This window comes from Carya illinoinensis, chromosome 2, assembly GCF_018687715.1.
Source record: "Carya illinoinensis cultivar Pawnee chromosome 2, C.illinoinensisPawnee_v1, whole genome shotgun sequence".
NCBI classification, from domain to species: domain Eukaryota; kingdom Viridiplantae; phylum Streptophyta; class Magnoliopsida; order Fagales; family Juglandaceae; genus Carya; species Carya illinoinensis.
The window spans coordinates 18,876,177-18,896,564 of record NC_056753.1 but is presented as its reverse complement, the minus strand read 5'-3'; the positions used below and the strand labels follow the sequence as shown (position 1 = coordinate 18,896,564).

The 20,388-nt window shown below is 35.3% G+C and overlaps 1 protein-coding gene and 1 non-coding gene across 2 annotated transcripts; one reads left to right on the top strand and one right to left on the bottom strand.

Moving 5' to 3' along the window:
- Positions 1-974: 974 nt before the first annotated feature.
- On the bottom strand, positions 975-1,370 carry LOC122301762. The gene has a single exon (XM_043113145.1). It carries the CDS (start codon positions 1,368-1,370, stop codon positions 975-977), a length of 396 nt encoding a protein of 131 aa, XP_042969079.1.
- A 5,193-nt stretch (positions 1,371-6,563) lies between these two features.
- Positions 6,564-6,670, top strand: LOC122302128. The gene has a single exon (XR_006240371.1). It is a non-coding gene; the product is annotated as a small nucleolar RNA R71 (small nucleolar RNA).
- Positions 6,671-20,388: the final 13,718 nt, after the last annotated feature.

The following is a 20,388-nucleotide window of genomic DNA, read 5'->3' as shown; positions in this document are numbered from 1 at the left end:
GTTTGAGATCAATTTGGATCAAGAAAAAAAGAAAAAAATCATAAAAGGAAACTGCAAGAAGTCTAAATCTGAAATTTACTAGGAGACAACTTGGACAGACTTTACTATTTTTACCGTAACTTTCTACTCACATATCGGATTAATGCGATTCTTGATTCATTAGAAAGCTATCTTAAAGGGCTATAAATTTGTATCAAACTCCTAAAGTGCGTACGTGGCTGTCAAGATTGGTCCTAGCATTTAGGCGATTTTTTTATGCAAGAATTATGAAGACATTGGAGTTTCTTTCCTACCCTATATAAGCATATTATTAGCACGAAATGGAGGAGGAGGAGAGGCACAAGAGGTAGATTTGAAGAAAGGAGAAAATCACTTCTATGACCCCCGTTCACTTCAGTTTTCTCTTGAGATTTTTGTTGTCCATTATATTTATGGGTAACTAAATCCTCAAGTAGAGTTAGGGATGAACTTGCATATTAGATGGTATTTTTAATTTTTTTTAATTTATGTATTTGATTTTTAATTACTAAAACTCTTTTTTTTCATCATTCTCAATTCATTCTTGATGTTTTTTTTTTCTGAATAATCATAGAATTTATTCTATTTATGGATTCAGTCATGTTTTTTCTATTGAATGGATTGGTTCTTTGATTATGTTTAGATCAATTATTTATCTATATTGATTTAGTTCTTTACTGCAATATCTATTCTCGAGTATATTGTCATCGCTGGATTTTCTCAATAAGGATAATAATTTACGTATTTTAAATTAATCTTTGCTCTCCATTAATCATTTAATATTTTTATTTAGTTTCTTTATTCCTTTTGCTATTATTTTAATTTGTCTCCCTATGGAATCAATACCTCAAAGCTGTGCTACAACTATCGCGTTATTCTTTGGGCGTAATCACGTACCTCATAAGGGAATTCTAAAAGTGACCTTTTCCTCACCGACCCTCAAAATGTGTTTTCCCTTACTGGACATCAATTACGGTTCTCCTCGTCGTAAGAAGAGGTCGGCCTAGTATCAAAGGGATCTCCTCGTCCTTCTCCATATTGGGCACAATGAAGTCGACTGAGAAGATGAACTTATCAACTTTTACCGTTATGTCCTCAATGAGTCCTCTCGAGTATTTAATAGATCTGTCTACCAACTGCAGAGAGACAGTGGTCGGCTTTGCTTCTCCAAGTCTAAGCTTCATGAATATAGAGAAGGGCAAAAGATTAATACTTGCCCCTAAGTCCCATAAAGTTTTATCAAAATAGGAATTTCCTATAGTGCAAGGGATCGTGAAACTCCCCGGGTCTTTCAACTTAGGCAACAACTTCTTTTGTAAAATTGCACTGCTCTCCTCGATCAACATTATCATCGCATGCTCTATTGAAAGCTATGTGTATTTCCATATATTTAGTCTCTAGAAAATCAGAAAATTACCTTTATTCTTGGAATTAGCACAATTAGCTCGATTACCATATGTACTTATTTCCATACTTGTCTATTGTAAAGTCTATTTATTTGTAAATCAATACAAAGAAACACAACAAATTCAATACAAAGCAATTCCCGGCTCTCATTTTTAACATGGTCATCAACCTAATCGATCCCTAAACCCTAGCCATATGGCCACCAATTCCAGCCCACGCATCCCCTGCCCCTACCTCCTTTACCCATCATATTCTCCAAGCCTCATCCTCGTCAATGGCCTCCTTATTGGTGACAACTTTCCCAAATGACAGAAAGCCATGACACAAGCACTGAATGCCAAAAATATATAAAGCTTTGTTGGTGGCACCCACAGTCCTATTGAACGAACCCTCTTCACCCGAATACCCTCAATGGAACCAAACCAAAGAGATGGTTCTTACCTGGATCCTTAACTTCGTCAGTCCATCCATTGCAAATTCACTCGAATACCAAACTGATCCTCATGCTGTATGGGTCAACTTATCTTCCTGTTTCTGTCAAGGCAACAACACCAGAATCTATCACCTCAAATGAGCCTTCTCTTCCTTGCAACAAACAACCAACTCAATCCATGAGTATCACAACCAAATCAAACAAATTTGGAATGCACTTGACCTTCTTCAAATTAGCACTAATCATAAGGATCTACAACAACAACTGAAGATGAGAGAGTCTTTCAATTTCTCCTTGGCCTGAACGACTCTTTGGCACCTCTCCGAACACAAATCTTGGCAATGGATCCTCTTCTCCCCATCAGCAAGATGTTCTATATTCTCTTCTAAGAGCAACAACAACGATTGCTCCACCTTCACACCACCCCATCCAAAAGTTTGACCATGGAAATTCACTCCCCTAGACACCCAAAATCCACCTTCAAACGAACAGTTTGCGGGAAGAAAGGCCATTCTCGTGACAGGTGCTGGATTGTCGTGGGCTACCCACTAGGTCGCTAACCACGCCCAAAGCTGCGGAGCTCCATCCTTGGCCAACCATCACCATCGACAAATGAAGCCACTACCATCCTCTCGGCATCGAGTCCCATCCCTGGCCTCTCACCAGACCTCTACTAGAAACTCCTTTCCTTGCTAGTGCTAGTGACATCCTCTCCTTCGACCTCCACATCCCACTTCGTCAGTAACACTTTCTCCCCTCCTTCCTCTACTCCTTTCTTCAATCAGGACCACCATTGGGCAGTAGATAGTGGCGCAAGCCACCAAATTTCTCACCAAAAAACCAGTTTCACCAAATTGAGACAACTGGAATCCAGTCATTTTGTCCAGCTTTCGAATGGCCACGAAGTCCCTGTCAAAGGCATCGGGACCTACATTCTCTCTCCCCTTCTCACACTCTCAAATGTCTATTATATCCCCACCTTTTCTTTTAATCTCTTAGCTATTTCCTAACTTACCCTTCGAACTTCTTGTATTATTTTATTTTCTTCTAACACCTATCTGTTTCAAGACCCACAATTAATGAGGCTAATTAGAGCGCATGGTCTTTGCAATGGACTCTATGTGTATTGCCTTGACATTATCATGGCATCATCCATGAACGTACCAATGTTGAAAATCCTTAACAAAATGGTGTTGCAGAGCATAAACACTGGTACCTTCTAAATGTTGCTCAAAGCCTTTGCTTCCAAGCCTACCTACCTTTAACATTTTGGGGTGGTTGTATTCTCACTGCTGCATATCTCATCAATCGCACTCCTAGTCGCATTCTCCAAAATAAATCACTTTTTGAAACACTTTTTGATAAAACACCCACTATGATCACCTTCGCTTGTTCGGGTGTCTTTGCTATGCTCAAACTCTTCATGCTCATCGTGACAAATTTTCCCCTCATGCTACCAAATGTGTGTTTCTTAGTTACCACAGCACTCATAAAGCATACAAGTTCTACAATCTTGACACTCAATCCATTTTCTTTTCTCATGATGTCACCTTTCATGAGCAACAATTCCCTTTCAAATATATTGATGACCCTTCTTCTCCCTCCACTCCCATCATCCCTCTTCCTGTTCCTGAATCTATAGTGCCTCCTCCTTAATCCTCTGATTCCCCAGCCACCTCATCTTCCCCACCTTCATCACCTCCCTCTCCTCCATCCCCACCTGTTTCTCACCCTCATCCCACCATTACTCAACCTGCCTATCTTCATGACTATATCTGTCCCACCTTACATATGAAGCCCACAACATCCTCCCCTGTTCCATCGGTCTCAGATACTACTCATTCTTTATCTATTTTTCTTTCATATTCTTGTTTTTCTCCCTCCTATCTTTCTTATTTAATTGCTCTCACCACTTGTATTGATCACTCCTATTGGCATGAGGCCATGTCTTCTGAAATTTGTGCCTTAGAGGACAATCTGACTTGGTCTCTTGAGCCACTCCCTCTGGTAAGAAAGCCATTGGCTGCATATGGGTCTTCAAAACTAAGCTCAAGGCCGACAGTTCCCTCTAAAGGTACAAAGCTCATCAAGTTGCCAAGAGCTATACTCAGGTTGAAGGCCTTGATTATCTTGAGACATTTGCTCTAGTTGCTAAATTGACCACTGTAGGTGCCTGTTAGTAGTCACCGCCACCAAACATTGGATCATTCATCAGCTTGATGTCAATAATACCTTTTTGCATGGTGATCTTGATGAAGAAGTCTACATGACTTTGCCACTCGAATATTGCCCTAAGGGGGAGACCCGTGCTTCTTGCCTCAAAAAATCCCTTTATGACCTCAAACAAGCCTCCTGGAACTAGTTTTTTAAACCAACCACTGTGCTTCTTGATGATGGTTTTCATCAGTCTCAGGTTGATCATTCTTTATTCACTTCTGCCACCTATACCAACATCACTCTTGTTCTTGTTTATGTTGATGATATTTTGGATGCTGGTAACAACATTTCTCAAATCGAGGTTTTCAAAAGAGTTCTCTCCACTCACTTAAAGACAAAAGATCTTGGTTCTCTGAAGTACTTTCTTGGGCTTGAAGTTGCTCAATCAACTAACGGCATCTTCCATGATCAGAGCAAATTTGCGCCCAGACTGCTCCTTTTCCAATGGAACAACACTTGAAGCTTAGTACTCAAGACGGTGATCTACTTCCTGATCCTTGCCCCTACCGTCTCATCTATCTGACCATCAATAGACTCAACATTTTTTATACTGTCAACATTCTTAGTCAATTCATGCATGCTCCTCAGGTTCCTCACATGACTACAACTACTAGGGTTCTTCGCTACATGAAAGGTAGCCTCGGCCAAGCCATCTTCTTTCTTTCATCTAACAATCTACATGTCACAACCTATACTGATTCTGATTGGGCCAATTGTCCCACCACTCGTTGTTCCACTACTGGATACTTCATTCAGATAGGCACTAGTCCAATCTCCTGGCGTACCAAAAAAAGACCACCGTGGAGCGCTCTTTTGCTGAAGCTAAATATCAAGCTATGGCCATCACCACCTGTGAGCTCACCTGGCTCAGATAGTTTCTAACTGATCTTGGCATCTCTGATCCCAAACCTTCACCTTACATTATGATAATCAATCTTCCCTCTACATTGCACTCAATCCTGTGTTTCATGAGTGAACCAAACACATTGAGGTTAATTGTCACATTGTTTGTGATAAGATTCGCTCCGATCTCTTCCAAACTATTCATACTTCTTCACATGACCAAGTTGCCACCATCTTCACCAATGCTTTAGGCCAGGATCTTTTCCATCATTTTTCACGTAAGTTGGGCATTACAGATCTCCTTGCGCCAACTTGAGGGAGAGTATTGACAACTATATATATTTCCATATATTTAGTCTCCAGAAAATCAGCAGATTATCTTTATTATAGGAATTAGCACAATTAGCTTAATTACCATATGTACTTATTTCCATACTTGTCTATTGTAAAGTCTATTTATTTATAAATAAATATAAAGAAACACAAAAAATTCAATACAAATCAATTCCCTTCTCTCATTTTTAACATACTCCTCTAACTTCCACTTATTTGATAATATATCCTACAAAATTTTCCCATATTTAGGCATTTGCTCTGAAGCTTCAATGAGAGGAATATTAATATGCAATTGCTTAAATATACTCAGTATTTTAGAGAACTGATTATAAATCTTATTTTTTCTTAATATTTGCGGAAAGAAATTGGTGGATCATAAACTGAAGGAGAATGAGTTTCAGTAGTAAACTCCCTAGAATTTTTGGAATTTGAAGCTCTTTTATTATCCTTAGTCTTCTCGGCTTTCTGGTCGACTATCTCCTTGGCCTGCTCCACTTCTTTTATCTCGAACTCGGCTTCCTTCATCTTGGACTCCAAATTATATTCAGCTTCATCTTGCTTGGCATTGTTGTTTTTGGCTACAAATATGTCCGCCCACTTCTCAAGGCTATTGCCTTGACATGTTCTTTCGGATTGGTCACAGTGTTGCTCAGAAAAGTCCCTATGGTCCTCTCTTGGAGCATGTTTTAAAGCTGATCGATTTGCACCTCAAGGTTATGGATTGAAGCCAAATTGTTTTGGATCACCATATCAGTCTTTTGCATGTACTGCATGAACATATCCTCAAGTGTCGATTTCTTCTCTTTCAGTGGAAACTGTTGAGGTGGTCTAGTCGGCCCTTGATTATTGCTCCATGAAAAGTTGGGATGAGTTCTCCATTCGAGATTGAACATGTTTGAATAAGGATTGTTTTGACGTTGGAAATATGACACGTAATTAGCTTGTTCATAACTCGGTTAGGCAAAAAGATTCCCCACTTAGCATTGTACACTTGAATGATTTCCTGCTCAGTGATTGCAAACAACATTAGTTAATAGCATTAACTTTCATCTTACCTAGTTGTTTGGATAGATTTTCCAACTGGGCCGCAATTGTGGACATAGATTCAAGCTCAACGACGCTGGCCACCTTCCTTGGCATTGCTCTCTCTGCGGCCCACTGATAGTTGTTAGACGCCAACCCTTCCAGAACTTCATATGCGGCTTCATGGGTCTTACTCATTAATGCTCCTTCCATGGCCGCATCAACCATAGATCGATTTGTGGGTCCCAAACCATTGTAAAATGTCTATACTTGAAGCCAGGTTGGGAGGTTGGGATGCGGACACTTGTGCAATAAGTCCTTGTATCTCACCCATGCCTCATATTATGATTCACCCTCAAATTGGGTGAAGGTAGTAATATCATTCCTTAACTTTATTGTCTTGGCCGGAGGGAAATATTTTGCTAAGAATTTTTATGCCAACTCCTCCCAGGTGGTGATGTTGCCGGGTGGCAAAGAGTTCAACAAAGTTTTTGCTTTTTCTCTAAGTGAGAAAGGAAAAAGTCTCAATCGAACCGCATCATTTGTCACTCCATTGTGTTTAAAAGTATCACAAATTTCTAGAAAATTTACAATATGGACATTTGGATCCTCCTGTGAGAGCCTCCCAAACTAAATAGTTTGCAGTATCTCGTAATTATCGCTAGCTTAATCTCAAAATTATTAGCTTGTATAACCGGTCTCCATATGCTAGATGTAGCCCCATTGACAAAGGGCATAGCATAGTCCCTCAAAGCTTTATTATCTTGGTTGGCCATGGTGAATGCAGGTGTGGTAGCCTCTTGCTTCTTCTTTTTATTGATTCTACGTAAAGCTTTTTCAATCTCGAAATTGAAAAGTGTAGGCTCTAATGGTTTAGATCGAGGCATACACTTCTAAATCCTAAAATAGAAAAATGATCAAGAAAAGCAAAACTGAGGTCTATTTAAACAAATTTTAAAAATAAATAAAATAAAATCCAAATTAGTACCAATCTAGCTAGTATCAATATCAAAATAACAAATAATTAATCCCTGATAATGGCGCCAAAAACTTGTTTGAGTGAAAATATTGCAAGTGCCTAGAATCATAACAAGTAGTAAAGTGTTTCAAAAGAAAGAATGTCGAACCCACAGAGATTAATTATGTTATTGAATACTAAAATTTTCAAAATTAATTACTATTTCAAAAATAAAAAATTGACGGATTCTCCTATCTAAATTAAAATAAACTACTTGACAAAAATCAATTAAGCAAGAAAATAGCATAAAATTTAAGGTTTTAAAAATAATAAGAATAGAGTGGGAACAGTTGCATACCATTTGGATTACCAACTTAGTTTCATGGAATCCACAATGTGTTCCACATGTCTTCTTTGAAGAAATGCTTCTGGGATTAGACTCTAGTAGTCGTTGACCCCAAGAGTATAGCCTTGAAATCGAACTTGACATATGAGGAAAAACCAATACAGATTATTGATTGGAAAGAGAAGGAATTTTGTAACAGCAAGATTTCATGAAGCATGTTAGCATGTCATGAAATATTTTTAAGATTAGCATGAAAAGTCAAGTTTACATTATAGTAACCCATGAGATAAGGCATTATGTATAAGTCTATCTTAAGTAAACAAGCATGCCTTGTTTATCATAAGCAAGGTCATGTACATCAATTATAAATGTCAATGTTACTATCAATAATGCTTATTTATACTATTAGTAGCTTTTGAGCCTTACTTGTTGAGATTTGTAAATCTCATTATGGTTGTCCCAACTATCATTTTCCTGAAAATGGAAGAATTATATGTCAAGGATCAGGGAACCTACGCACCCCCAACTGGATGACATCAAATAGGCCAAGGAAGAGCCTCGGATAGCTCATATAGTTGATCCTCTAGCTTTTGGATTTTATTTTGGAACCGATAACCGAGTTACGCGTGCAACTTGGCATTTGGATTAGGTTTTCTATCGTCTATAACTATGGAGTTCTATCTCCAATATCATATTATTTTGTTTATCGACAAGTTGGGCAAATATTATTACTTTTGTTTATTTGAATATTATTGGAAATTTTTATGTTTTGGGATTGGTATTCTAGTACATTGTAGATTGCTAAAAAAATTTATTCATTGCGATTACTACATATTGTTAGAAGTATGATAGGTGGATCGCATTCTTAACTGTCATAAACAGAGGTATGTAACTTTGACACTACAAGAAAATTGGTTTTTTGAGACAAAATTGTCTCAAAAAACCCAAATTTCCTCCCTGAAAGTTTTTGGAGATGAAAAATTTTTGTCTCAAAAAGACCGTCTCAGAAATGATTTGGAGACAAAAATTTATTTTCGTCTCCAAAAAGTACTTTTAGGGACGAAATTGCGCAGAACCAGTTGAAACTGTTCGAAGGGATTTTTTTTTTTAGACAAAAAAATGTCATCTCATAATCAAGTTCAAATGAAAAAATTTATGTTTAAACTTACAATTTTGTTTGAACAATATGAAATGTTAATTCGAACAAATAACCATATCTGACAAGTTCGTTCGAACCAACACATTTTTAAGTGACTTTTGTTCGAAGAAAAATATTAACCATTTGAATAGACAATCTATTTTTGGAAATCTTCTGTTTGAACAGAGTTTTGAAAAATAACTTTATTCAAATAAATATTTAATTGTTCGAATGAACATACAGAATGTATTTCCCGATACGTTTGAATGTGTTTTTTTTTGTTCGAATGGATCTATTTTTGTTCGAATGTATGCATAAATGGTCATTTACCGTTTGAATGAGTTATTTAACGTTCGAACGGTATTGGTCAAACAAAATAAAATTTAATTAAAAAGAACATACTAATATTACACAAATTGTAATCATCTATACATCAATTGTTCAAATTTTTCCATACATCATAGATAAAGGCAATTAAAAAAATTAAATGAATTATGATTGTGGTGGTAGTGGTGGCATAGAGTTTTGGGACATCATTGACTAGAATTGTTCAAACATTTTTTGGTTTTTTAATTGTATCCTCTCTTCTAAACTTGCCTCTAAATCTGCTGCTTGATCTAATCGGGTCAGGAACTCTTTTTCCTTCGACCTCAATCGTTCAATCTCAAGTACAGTTTCCTCTAATCCATTAGTCTTGGCTTCATTCAATCTGGCTTTAGAAGAAGACGACGATGTTGAGGATGGCTTCAAGAAACGTCTTAAGCCCCTCAATATCCAGAATGTGAGGCAAGAACTTGAGAAAAGATTTGAGCATCATTGACAAATGATTCATCAGATGGATCCACAACAATTTCTTTAAGAGATATCATCTTGTCCTACAAAAAAAAAAAAAAAAACGTTAAAATTAGTATAGGTAACAAAAATATATTTAGACAATGGAATTAAATAAACTTAAACTTACATAATTTGCCTTTGCCACAGGATTGCTCCAAACACCATCACGATTTTTATGTGCTTTAGCATACAATTGGGTCAAATCATAGTCAACAGGACTTTTTTCTTGCTGCAAAATGAAAATTAATATCATAATTTAAACCAAAAAAGTCTATATATTAATATTTAATGGGGATTAAAATAACTAACCATTTTTTTTACAAGCGATGAAAAGATCGAGAACCTGCATGATGGTGTATTGTTAAATTTGATCTATTTGCTTTGCTCACCGTACTCCGTTGCTAAAAAAAATTATTATAATTTTATGTTTAATACATCTATCATATATTATTAAAAAAAGATAGCAGTGAAATTACCTGATAAGCAGAATCTTTAAACAGATCACAAACTTTCTCCCATTTGTTTGGTGGCATTGCTTGAAATGGATTTTGATGCGTCTCTATCGTAGTACTGAACTTCTGATAGTGTGCATGGCATCAACCTTTGTACATCCGGAATGCATTTGACATCAGTTCCTCAATCGTTAGTTGATCCTCTTGCCAGCCAAAATTTAGTTCAAACTCATCCTTAAAAAAAGTATAAACAATTAGTATAATTTCAAAAGTTATTTAAATAAAAATGTTATACAATGTAACTTATTACCAAACAACGATTTTTGATGTGGTCTTTCATATCTTGGGGAACTTTAGCCTAGGAGAATGTAGCCATCGGTGCATACGTGCGAGTAAGTGTACCAATGTAAGAAGCAAACCAAGTTGCAGAGTCCCGGAAGCCACGGTGTGATCATTAGGTATATCAACTTTAATTTTACCCACTTTCCTTACTTTCTCTATGCATACACCCCTCATAATGCCTCTAACTCGGCACTGGTTTACAATAGCTAGATATACAATAATTAAAGCATATATTTTAATTAAATTCTTTTATTTGAAAGATATACAGTGATAAAATACCTTGTTCTGGTTCTGGTGATGTTGACCCACCATTGTTGGCAGGTGAACTACACGGGGAGTTAGTAAGTGGTGGGGATGGCTCACGTATTCTCTTGCGTTAGGAGGCATATCTGTTTGAAATTATAATAAATTATTATTTGAAAAAGATACATTTCATATTTTTATAAGAATTATATCTACACAAATATCTGTTTGAAAATCATTTAGTATCAGTTTTGTTGGACCAGTCGCTCTCATCCTCAGTATCAGTTGATTCATGTTCTTCCAAAATGTCACCTTCAATTACTTTGGGTTGAACATATTCTCTATGCAATGGGACCATGTCATATTGGCTAAGATCAACAAATAGATTGATGCCTGATTCATTTTCTTGATATGCTTCTTTATGGTTTGGACTATTAACTTCTTCATGTGGTTTGTCTGCCTCTGGAATATAATCATATATATTTCTTGGTGCAAACTTCTCGACTACTCACCATGGATTTCTATACTCCGGATCATCTAAATAAAAAACTTGATTTGCTTGGCATGCAAGAATGAAAGGATCGTCCTCATACCATTTGCAAGATGTATTGACACTTACAAAATATTCATCTTTACGCATTCCCAACCTAGGATTTGAGACATCCCACCAATTACATTTAAATAACCAGGCCATATATCCCCCCACATACTTTAACACTGATATCTTCCACAATTCCATAAAAATCGATATTATCATTCCCATAGCTTCCTTCGACTACGACCCCACAATTTTGAGTTTTCCTATTTTATTCTCTATCTGCTGTGTGAATCTATATCCACACATCAAACATCCTGAATATTGGATGGTCCGTTTAGACAGACCACATGCCAAAGCATACACTTCTGGTGAGATTTCACCTGAATGTTCACTATATTTCGATGCAACCTACATAAATAAATATTATACTACTTATATCAATATCATATATAAATATGGTGACATTCAAGGTATAAAGTTCAAAATAATTGTGCATGTGTTTTTTAGTAATACCGTATGTTCAAACCACGAGGCAAATTCTTCTTCGTGTGTGTTTTCTATGTCAATCACACCATTCGTGTGAAGTAGTTATATATGTTCGCTGCATATGTTAATGTGAACTATTAATTTGTATCAATATATACTATATTATTATAAATGCACTTAAAAATATTATTAAATTAGATGATCATCACTAACCTCAAATAGCGTTCAATCTCTTCACAATTATTCAAGACATACCATCGAGCTCTTTCAAACTCTTGACCACATAGGTCATAAACCCCTTGTGCACCTATGGGATGTACTTTCTGGGAAAACACAGTAAATGTTGACGAAACTCCCATTTTTCCACCTTCATAATTTCGATCCAGTTTCATAAATCTAGTATTAACCCCATGAAAATATATTGAACAAAATGTATGCCACTCATTATGAATGTATGACTCTGCGATCAATCCTTTCAGACTAGCCTTATTCCCCACAGATCGCTTAAGTTTTTCCAAAAACCGTTCAATAGGATACATCCATCTATACTGAATGGGGTTAGCAACTAAAGCCTCACGAGGTAGATGCACAGCCAAATGAACCATTATCTCAAAGAATGAAAGCGGGTACAAACTCTCCAACTTGCACAATATCAATGCAATGTCAGCTTCCATTTTTAATAAGGCATCAACTTTCAAAGTTCTACTGCAAATACTCTTAAAAAATAGCCCTAATTCTATGAGATTTGTACGAACGTCTTGAGTAAGCTTTCCGCGCACACCAACTGGCAACAATCTCTGCATAAATATATGACAGTCGTGACTTTTGAGACCAGTTATCTTCCAATCATGAGTTCAGACACATCTTGACATGTTCAAAGCATAACCATCGAGTAATTTGATTGTCATGAACCAGTCACAAAATTTCTTTCTCTCATCACTTGAAAGTGTATACTATCCAAGGGGCATATAAGCTGATGACACAGTATCTTACAAATGCAACTCCGATCTTATTCCCAACTCTTGCAAATCTTTACGAGAGTTGACTGTATCTTTTGTCTTCCCTTGTATTGGCATCAGGGTGCCCAAAATATTCTCACATATATTTTTTTTCAATGTGCATACTATCTAGATTGTGATGCGGTGTCAAGGTAGACCAGTATGGCAACTAAAAAAAAAAATACTATTTTTTGTCCAATTTAATTCCACTGCTTGTCGTTTTCTCTTTCGACATCTTGCATCATTCCCAAATCTATTGTTTGGAACATCTTCCAATTGCGTGAAAATATCACCACTAGAATACTCTGGCGGTGATGACCTACGTTCAACCATTCCATCAAACATTACTCTATTTGAACGTCATCTATGATCATGAGATAGATATCGATGGTGTCCCATGAAACATAATTTTCGGCCATTTGTTAACCACTGAGACTGTGTATCTTTGTTGCAAATAGGACAAGCCATTTTTCCTTTTGTGCTCCACCTAGACAAGTTTCCGTATGCTGGGAAATCATTTATTGTCCAAAGTACTGCAGCATGCATCATGAATTCACGCGACAAGGCCACATCATATGTATTGACACCTTGTTCCCACAACTCTTTCAACTCTACCATCATTGGCTGCAAATATACGTCTATTTCATTTCCTGGTGACCTTGGCCCTAGGATCAGTAGAGTCATCATAAAATAAGGATCCTTTATACACTTCCATGGTGGCAAATTATAAGGCATTCATATGACAGGCTAGGTGCTATGAGAAGTGCTCACATTGCCAAATAGATTAAAGTCATTAGTTGCTAAACCAAGACATACATTGCGAGGTTCTCTGGCAAACCATGGATACTCGTCATCAAATTTCTTCCATTGTAAGGAATCTGCAGGATGCGTGAGAATTTGATCATTTTGAACTCTCTGTGTGTGATGCCAAGTCATATATGAAATTCCCAATGTACCCCTATAAACCACGAAATTGTCTACCAATTTCCTTGAATAAATAGATTAGATCTCAATTATCAAGATTATGAAACGAATCAAATACTTTAAAATAAATAATCAACTTCGTAAGACACAACGATAAGATAATAATAAGATAAACCTTATCATTTAGTCATCTAATCCTAGCCATTTTTGCCTTTACAATCTCCCCGCCCCTTTGGCGGATTGGTGACAAAACCAACTTGATGAATGTCTTGCAGCTACAATCTTCCCCTTTGGCGGATTGGTCACAAAACCAACTTGATGAATGTAATGTGTACCTAAGACAAAAACAATCAGCAGACCAAGATCTCGTGAAGAAAATCTTAATACAGTAATGAGAAGAAATGACATAGAACATTCCTTGAAACTAGTCTCAATAATAATCAAAGGTTAGATGTAATGTAAACCTACAAAAAGAGTGTTCTAGTCATCATCAATGACCATGTTCAATACTCAGTTCTCCCCCTCAATATTCTGCTGCTCTCCCTTTTTATTTTCAGCAAATTCATTAAAGTCCCCCTAAATTTCACAATATCAAAATATTCCAATTTGCTCTTCCAATACTCCCCCTTTTTGTCACTAATCTGACAAGACACAAAATAGAATAAATATCACTTATGTGTGCCAAAGACACTAAAAAAGACATGATGAACAACTCCAATGTATATCTAGTTTTCATGGATTAAATGCACATGATGTATGAGTATGAATGTATGTTAAACAATGAGCAAATGATTGAGACAACTTGGTTGAGACAAAAAAACAAACACTTGGTGGGCATAGGCCTAGAGCCAACTCAAAAATCGTCCTCAATACATGCAAACAAGACTCAAAAGGAGCAATCCAGTCATTATCGAGTCAATCCAAAGTCCAATCCAAGCCAACATGTAACATAATCAAACTTTCCATAGAATATTTCAAAAAAAATCAATCCAAGCCCTAGAGAATGAAAATTTTAAACACCATAGAAGACTTACCTTGATTAGGAAGTGGAAAATAATAGGATATGATTTGCCTCTGAATTTGAAAATTTAGGCCTAGAGGTTTTAAATTCAAAAGTGTGCGGCTAGGCTCAAGAGAAACGGAGATAGAGGGAGGTGGGTGAGGTCCCGTGTAGATAGCAGGAAATAAGAGAAGGGGGAAGAGGGGGTCTGGACGTGGGTTTGGTAAAAACCAAAAAAAAAACCTTTAAGTCACATAAGTGACTTGTGCCTATGTGCGTGCCATAAGTCATAGAGTCCCACTGGGACTTCAACTAATATTTCAGAGACCAATTCCCAGACTTAGGCAAATACCCATATTGACAAAAAAAAAATTATATTTATATTTTTGTATTTATTTTATATAAACCAAAATAAATAGAGATTAGAAAAAAAATAAAAACAAAAAATTTGAATTTTTTATATAAATATATAAATAAGCAATAGGGCAAGTAACATGCCTAGATGCATCTTAGTTCAATCATAGTGTAACTCACAAAACAAATTCAATAGAGTACACCCACTTATTTGCAACAATCACTATGGATGTTCACTCCTCATAAGATCATCAATGTCAAAATTCATGTGAGTTTGTGAGTGAGTATACTTATACCATAGCATTTTTATGAACTCATTTCTTCAATATATTTTTGATACATTTATTCATGAATGATTACTTCTTATAGATGCTCACAAGAGTTTGTTGTTTCACCTTAAAAGTCAAATTTTATGCTAGGGCCTAGATACATGAGCATCTCCTCCAAACACTAGTTTGTACACCCCCTTTTTGTGTTCATGTTTGTTGCTCATCTTTTTCCATAATGATTAGAGCAATGATTTTTTCTATAAGAACTTAAGGTGGTAGATCCATGTAGGGTGTTTGTCTTTTTTCGTAATGAATTAACACCGAATTTTTCTATATGGATCAACTCTTTGTGTTTGGCAAGAGGAGAGCTCTTTATTTATGTACTGGGTTCAACTAATATTAGTCAATTCAAGGCATGAACTCCCTCTTTGATGAACATGTCATTCAATAATGTGAACTTTAATTATAAAATGCATACATATAAGTTCCTCACTGTGTATTGAAAATGAACTTTGCCAAGATAATCCATAGGGTTAATATGCACAAAGTAAATCACATAAAATAAAGAGATGCATAGGTTCAAGAATTTATTAAGTGATAACACAAGTGCTCAAACTTTGACATATCAAGCATGTACTTTCCTTAAAGAAAATCTTTGAACCAAACCAGAATTTTTTTTTTTTTTTTATATATGATATTTTTCTTATTTAAAACTAAAAAACAGAAATATAAAAGCAAAACAGAAAAATAGAATGCATGTCCTAGACTAATGCAATAATATAAATAATGCAAGAATATGCAAGTAGTCCTATTAATTAATGTGACATGGCATCCTCTTTGACCACCCACTTTGCTTTAAATTTTGGCATATTCTTTTTATCAACATCACTTTGTATGATCTTTTTTTTTATTTTGAAAGTAAAAATCTGCTAGTTCACCTAGTTTGAGACTTAAAAAATTGATTTGTTGACTCATATCACAAACTTGATTCTCTAGACTCTTTCTTTTCCTCTTTAGATTTCTTTCACCTCCATTTTTGTTTACTTTATTCAAGTTAAAGCAATTTGGCCTTATATGACCAACAACACCACAATAATGACAAGTAGGAATAAACTTACCCTTGGACTTACCTTGGTTGGGCTTCTTTGTCATTGATCTATTATGTGAGGCTCTTGGAACATGAGTTTTAGATATGGCTTTCTTTGGAGCTTCCTCATCTTGACTTCCTTTAACAAAAATAATATCTTTTAATGAAGTGGCAGGGAAATCATATACCCCAAACCCGTGCGATCACAACTAGATTGTGTGTTGCTTTTTTTTCTTGAACATTTTTCAATTCTTTTTCTAATGCAATTTTTTGATCCCTTAATCTTGCTATTTCAATATCAGAAGTTTTAATTCCTCAAACATGTTATTTTTCTCACTCTCCATATCAGTGAATTTCTTATACAGCTTCTTGTTGAGTTTCTTTAATTTGATCACTTCTTCACACACACCATTGTTAGTTTCCTATAAACTCAGTTCTTGATCAACATCAACAAGTGATATATCCAAATCACTGTAATCATAACTATTTTCAGATTTTGTTAGTGTAATTTCAAGAAAATCATTCACAATAGTAGAGAAAGCCATAAAAGATTTTTCACCATCAGAAGATGAGTTTGAACTGTCAGAATCTGAACTGTCACTAAGTGTGAGATTCAATACTTTTCCTTTATTTTTCTTAAAGTTTGGACATTCAACTCTTATGTGACCATATCCTAAGCATTCATGGCACTTAACTTTGAAATTTTTCTCAAATTTATCTTTATTCCAATTTTTAGATTCATTTATCTTTGTAGAATATTCCTTACCTCGCTTTTGTTTTCCATTAGTTTTCTTGTAAAACAAGAATTTTCTGAATTTCCTTACAATGAGATCTATATCATCATCGAAGTATGGCGGGACATACAATGATGTCAACATGATCTACAAGGGCACAAATCACACTCGAATGAGTGAACCATGCTCTAGTGCCAATTGAAATTCCCAACGTACTCCAATGAAATTGTCTACCAATTTCCTTGAATAAATATGTTAGATCTCAATTATCAAGATTATAAAACGAATCAAATACATTAAAATAAATAATCAACTTTGTAAGACACAACGATTACGAAGGGAAACCCTTTAAAGAACTCTTTAAAGGTAAAACTCTACGGGGCAGCCACACTCAGGAAAGTCAATCTTATTGTTTAAAAAGCAATTACAAGTAATTCTCAATTACAAAACTTTTGTAACTTGACTCTCTTATTTGTCCAGACAAATGATCCATTTGTCTTCTACCATAATAGCAGCCAGAACTTCTGGTGATCTTCAAACTATTGACTTCCCTCCTGGAACTCTAGTGGTTGAAATCTAATTGATGATTCTTCAGACTTGAAGCACTATCACACACAATGAGAGATCACAAATATGAAAATTCACTAAGGAATTTTCTCATCAAAATATGCACTAGAAAGTACTCTAGAAAATATGTAGATCTGAATCTCTATAGATCCTAACCAATAGGATCTCTTAAATAGACAATCTGGAAAGAGTTCCAGTTGAAGTAGGATTTTGCTGACGGATAGAATCCATCGCGAGAACATCTCCTGGTGGGTTGCTGACATTTCGTGATAACTCTTTACTGTAGTTTCTTATATGTGTTCAGCTTCGGGTCTTGATAATTGCAGACTCTTACGAATTCAAAATTCATGTAATTGACTTATCTAAACAACCTTATAAACTTCTTAGATAAACTCAATGTTGTTGAAGATAAAGTCATCTTTTATTTTACATTCATCCAAATTTAATCAAATAATGATAAGATAAACCTTATCATTTAGTCATCTAATCCTAGCCAATTTTTACCTTTACAATTCTTTCACAGTCATCTGAGAAATAAACAATCTCTTAAGTCGAGGAATCAACGGAAAATGTCTTAGCACTTTATGGGGTACATTACGCTTATCTAATGTCTATCTTGACTCATGACACACTGGACATAAATCAAATTCTGCTTATTGCTTCTAGAAGAGAACATAATCCTTCTTATATGTGTGGATGATATTATAATCAAATCCTAACCCTCGCTTCAATTTCTTCGCTTCATAAAAATTTTGAGGTACTACATTATCCTGTGTGAGAGCCTCTTTAAATAATTTAAGCAGCATATCGATGGCCTTTGCAGTATATGACAAATAGACTTAATATGGAGCAACCTGACAGTGAATGACAACTTGCTATGACGGGTGCACCCTTTGTACAATTCTCGTTGTGCATCCTTCCACAGTGATCCAAAGTCTTCATTTCCCTCAAATGATTGTGTAGATGTTTCTTCTCCATCCCTGACACCAAATTTGCATGCGCCAAGATCCCCTAACATTTCAGCCATATCTTCTCCATTATCATAACTATCATCGGAAACATCAATATTTATGTCCTCCATGTCGATCTCGTTACGTTCGTCCATCTAATTAAACTGACTACCAAATCTAACTCTTTTAGGAAATGGTTCACCATGTAAAACTCAATGTAAGTATTTAGGATCAATTCCATTTACGAATAAATGATCCTCCACTACGATCATATTATATGAACTAAGATTTTTGCACTTCTTGCATGGGCATCTTATAAATTCTTGACTGTCAACACTCCCACAAGCAAATTCTAAGAAAGACTTCACCCTTTGTGCATACTGCTTATAGTCTCGACCAAGTCTATCTCCCAACAATATCAAACTCTTATCCATCTATAAAAAACCCAATTCATGGGATAAAAACTATCAAGAAACTATTACAATACACGTGTTTAATTACCATCTATTTTTAAGGTAGTTGGTCCTATCCCATTCGAGAGATTATGATCTATATCGCATATATACTCAGTCCAAAACTCGTTTGTTAGTAAAAATTTCAATAACATTTTCCTACAATTTTCCAAGTATGCTAGTCACAATAAGTCGTCGACCCTATTCATGAGCCGAGAAACTTACGAACTACATACCCAAAGAATGTAAGAAAATGCTAAACCGAAATTTTAATTCACTAACATAGGAGTTTTAACTGAATATATATGTCATATAGATGATAGAATCCCAAACTGTCCACTTTGAACAATTCAAGAGTTGTACCCAAACATTCTTTAGGAGAATATTTGGCCACAACTCTTGAATGGGTCTAAGATTTAACTGCATGTAAAATAACTAGCAAATCCAACAGCTCAGTCATAAACATAACAATTGTTATAATCACATTCCAAATCACAAATACATTGCAAAATTACATTACAAGTATACATGATGGGACCTTAAAGATTTTTAAGTTGACCCTATAATTTTTACTTAAATATTTTATCAGTATATTTTGAAGTATTAATCATTTTAATTAGAGTGTTTAAATACTTTTAATTATACATTATAAATCTTTAATTAAATATTTTATAAGTATATTTTATGTATTAATCATTTTCATTAGAGTACTTAAATTTTTTCAATTATACATTATAATTTTTTAATGAAATATTTTATAAGTATATTTTAAGTATTAATCTATTTAATTAGAGTACTTAAATATTTTTAATTATACATTATAATTTTTTAAATAAATATTTTATAAGTTTATTTTAAGTATTAATCATTTTAATTAGAGTACTTAAATATTTTTAATTATACATTATAATTTTTTAAATAAATATTTTATAAGTATATTTTAAGATAAATAAATCTCCCAGAATTATAGTCGATGTTTTTACCCTTTTGCTTTGCTAGGGTTTTTACGTTCTAGTTTGCATGGCTGCCGTGAGGGGCATTGATGGCCCCATGCTGGCGGCCAATTCCTGTTCATTTGCAGACCTTGTTTCTGCAGTTCCTCATCCGATTCCTGATGTGCATCTGGCACCAAAGGCCTATAAAACCATGGATGGAGAAGTGTATTTTTTGTTTTCAAAGGAGGAGATTGTGAAGTCGGCTGAACCTTTTAGGTTCTCGCTGGTGCTGAAGTTCCTTAGGCAGAGACCATCGTTGGATGCTATTAGGATTTTCATTAAAAACAGATGGGGATTATATGGTATTGTTGTGGTTTCAGCCATGAGAAAGCCACGGAATGTGTTTGTCCGATTAACATCGGAGGAGGATTTTAACAAGGCTTTCTCGAGGGAAGTTTGTGACATAAACGGTGTGGCTTACCGTCCGTTTCACTGGACTCATGA

What these genes read in the sequence shown, in the direction of transcription:
- LOC122301762 (XM_043113145.1), bottom strand. Translation starts at nt 1,370, where the DNA reads ATGATAATGTTGATCGAGGAGAGCAGTGCAATTTTACAAAAGAAGTTG.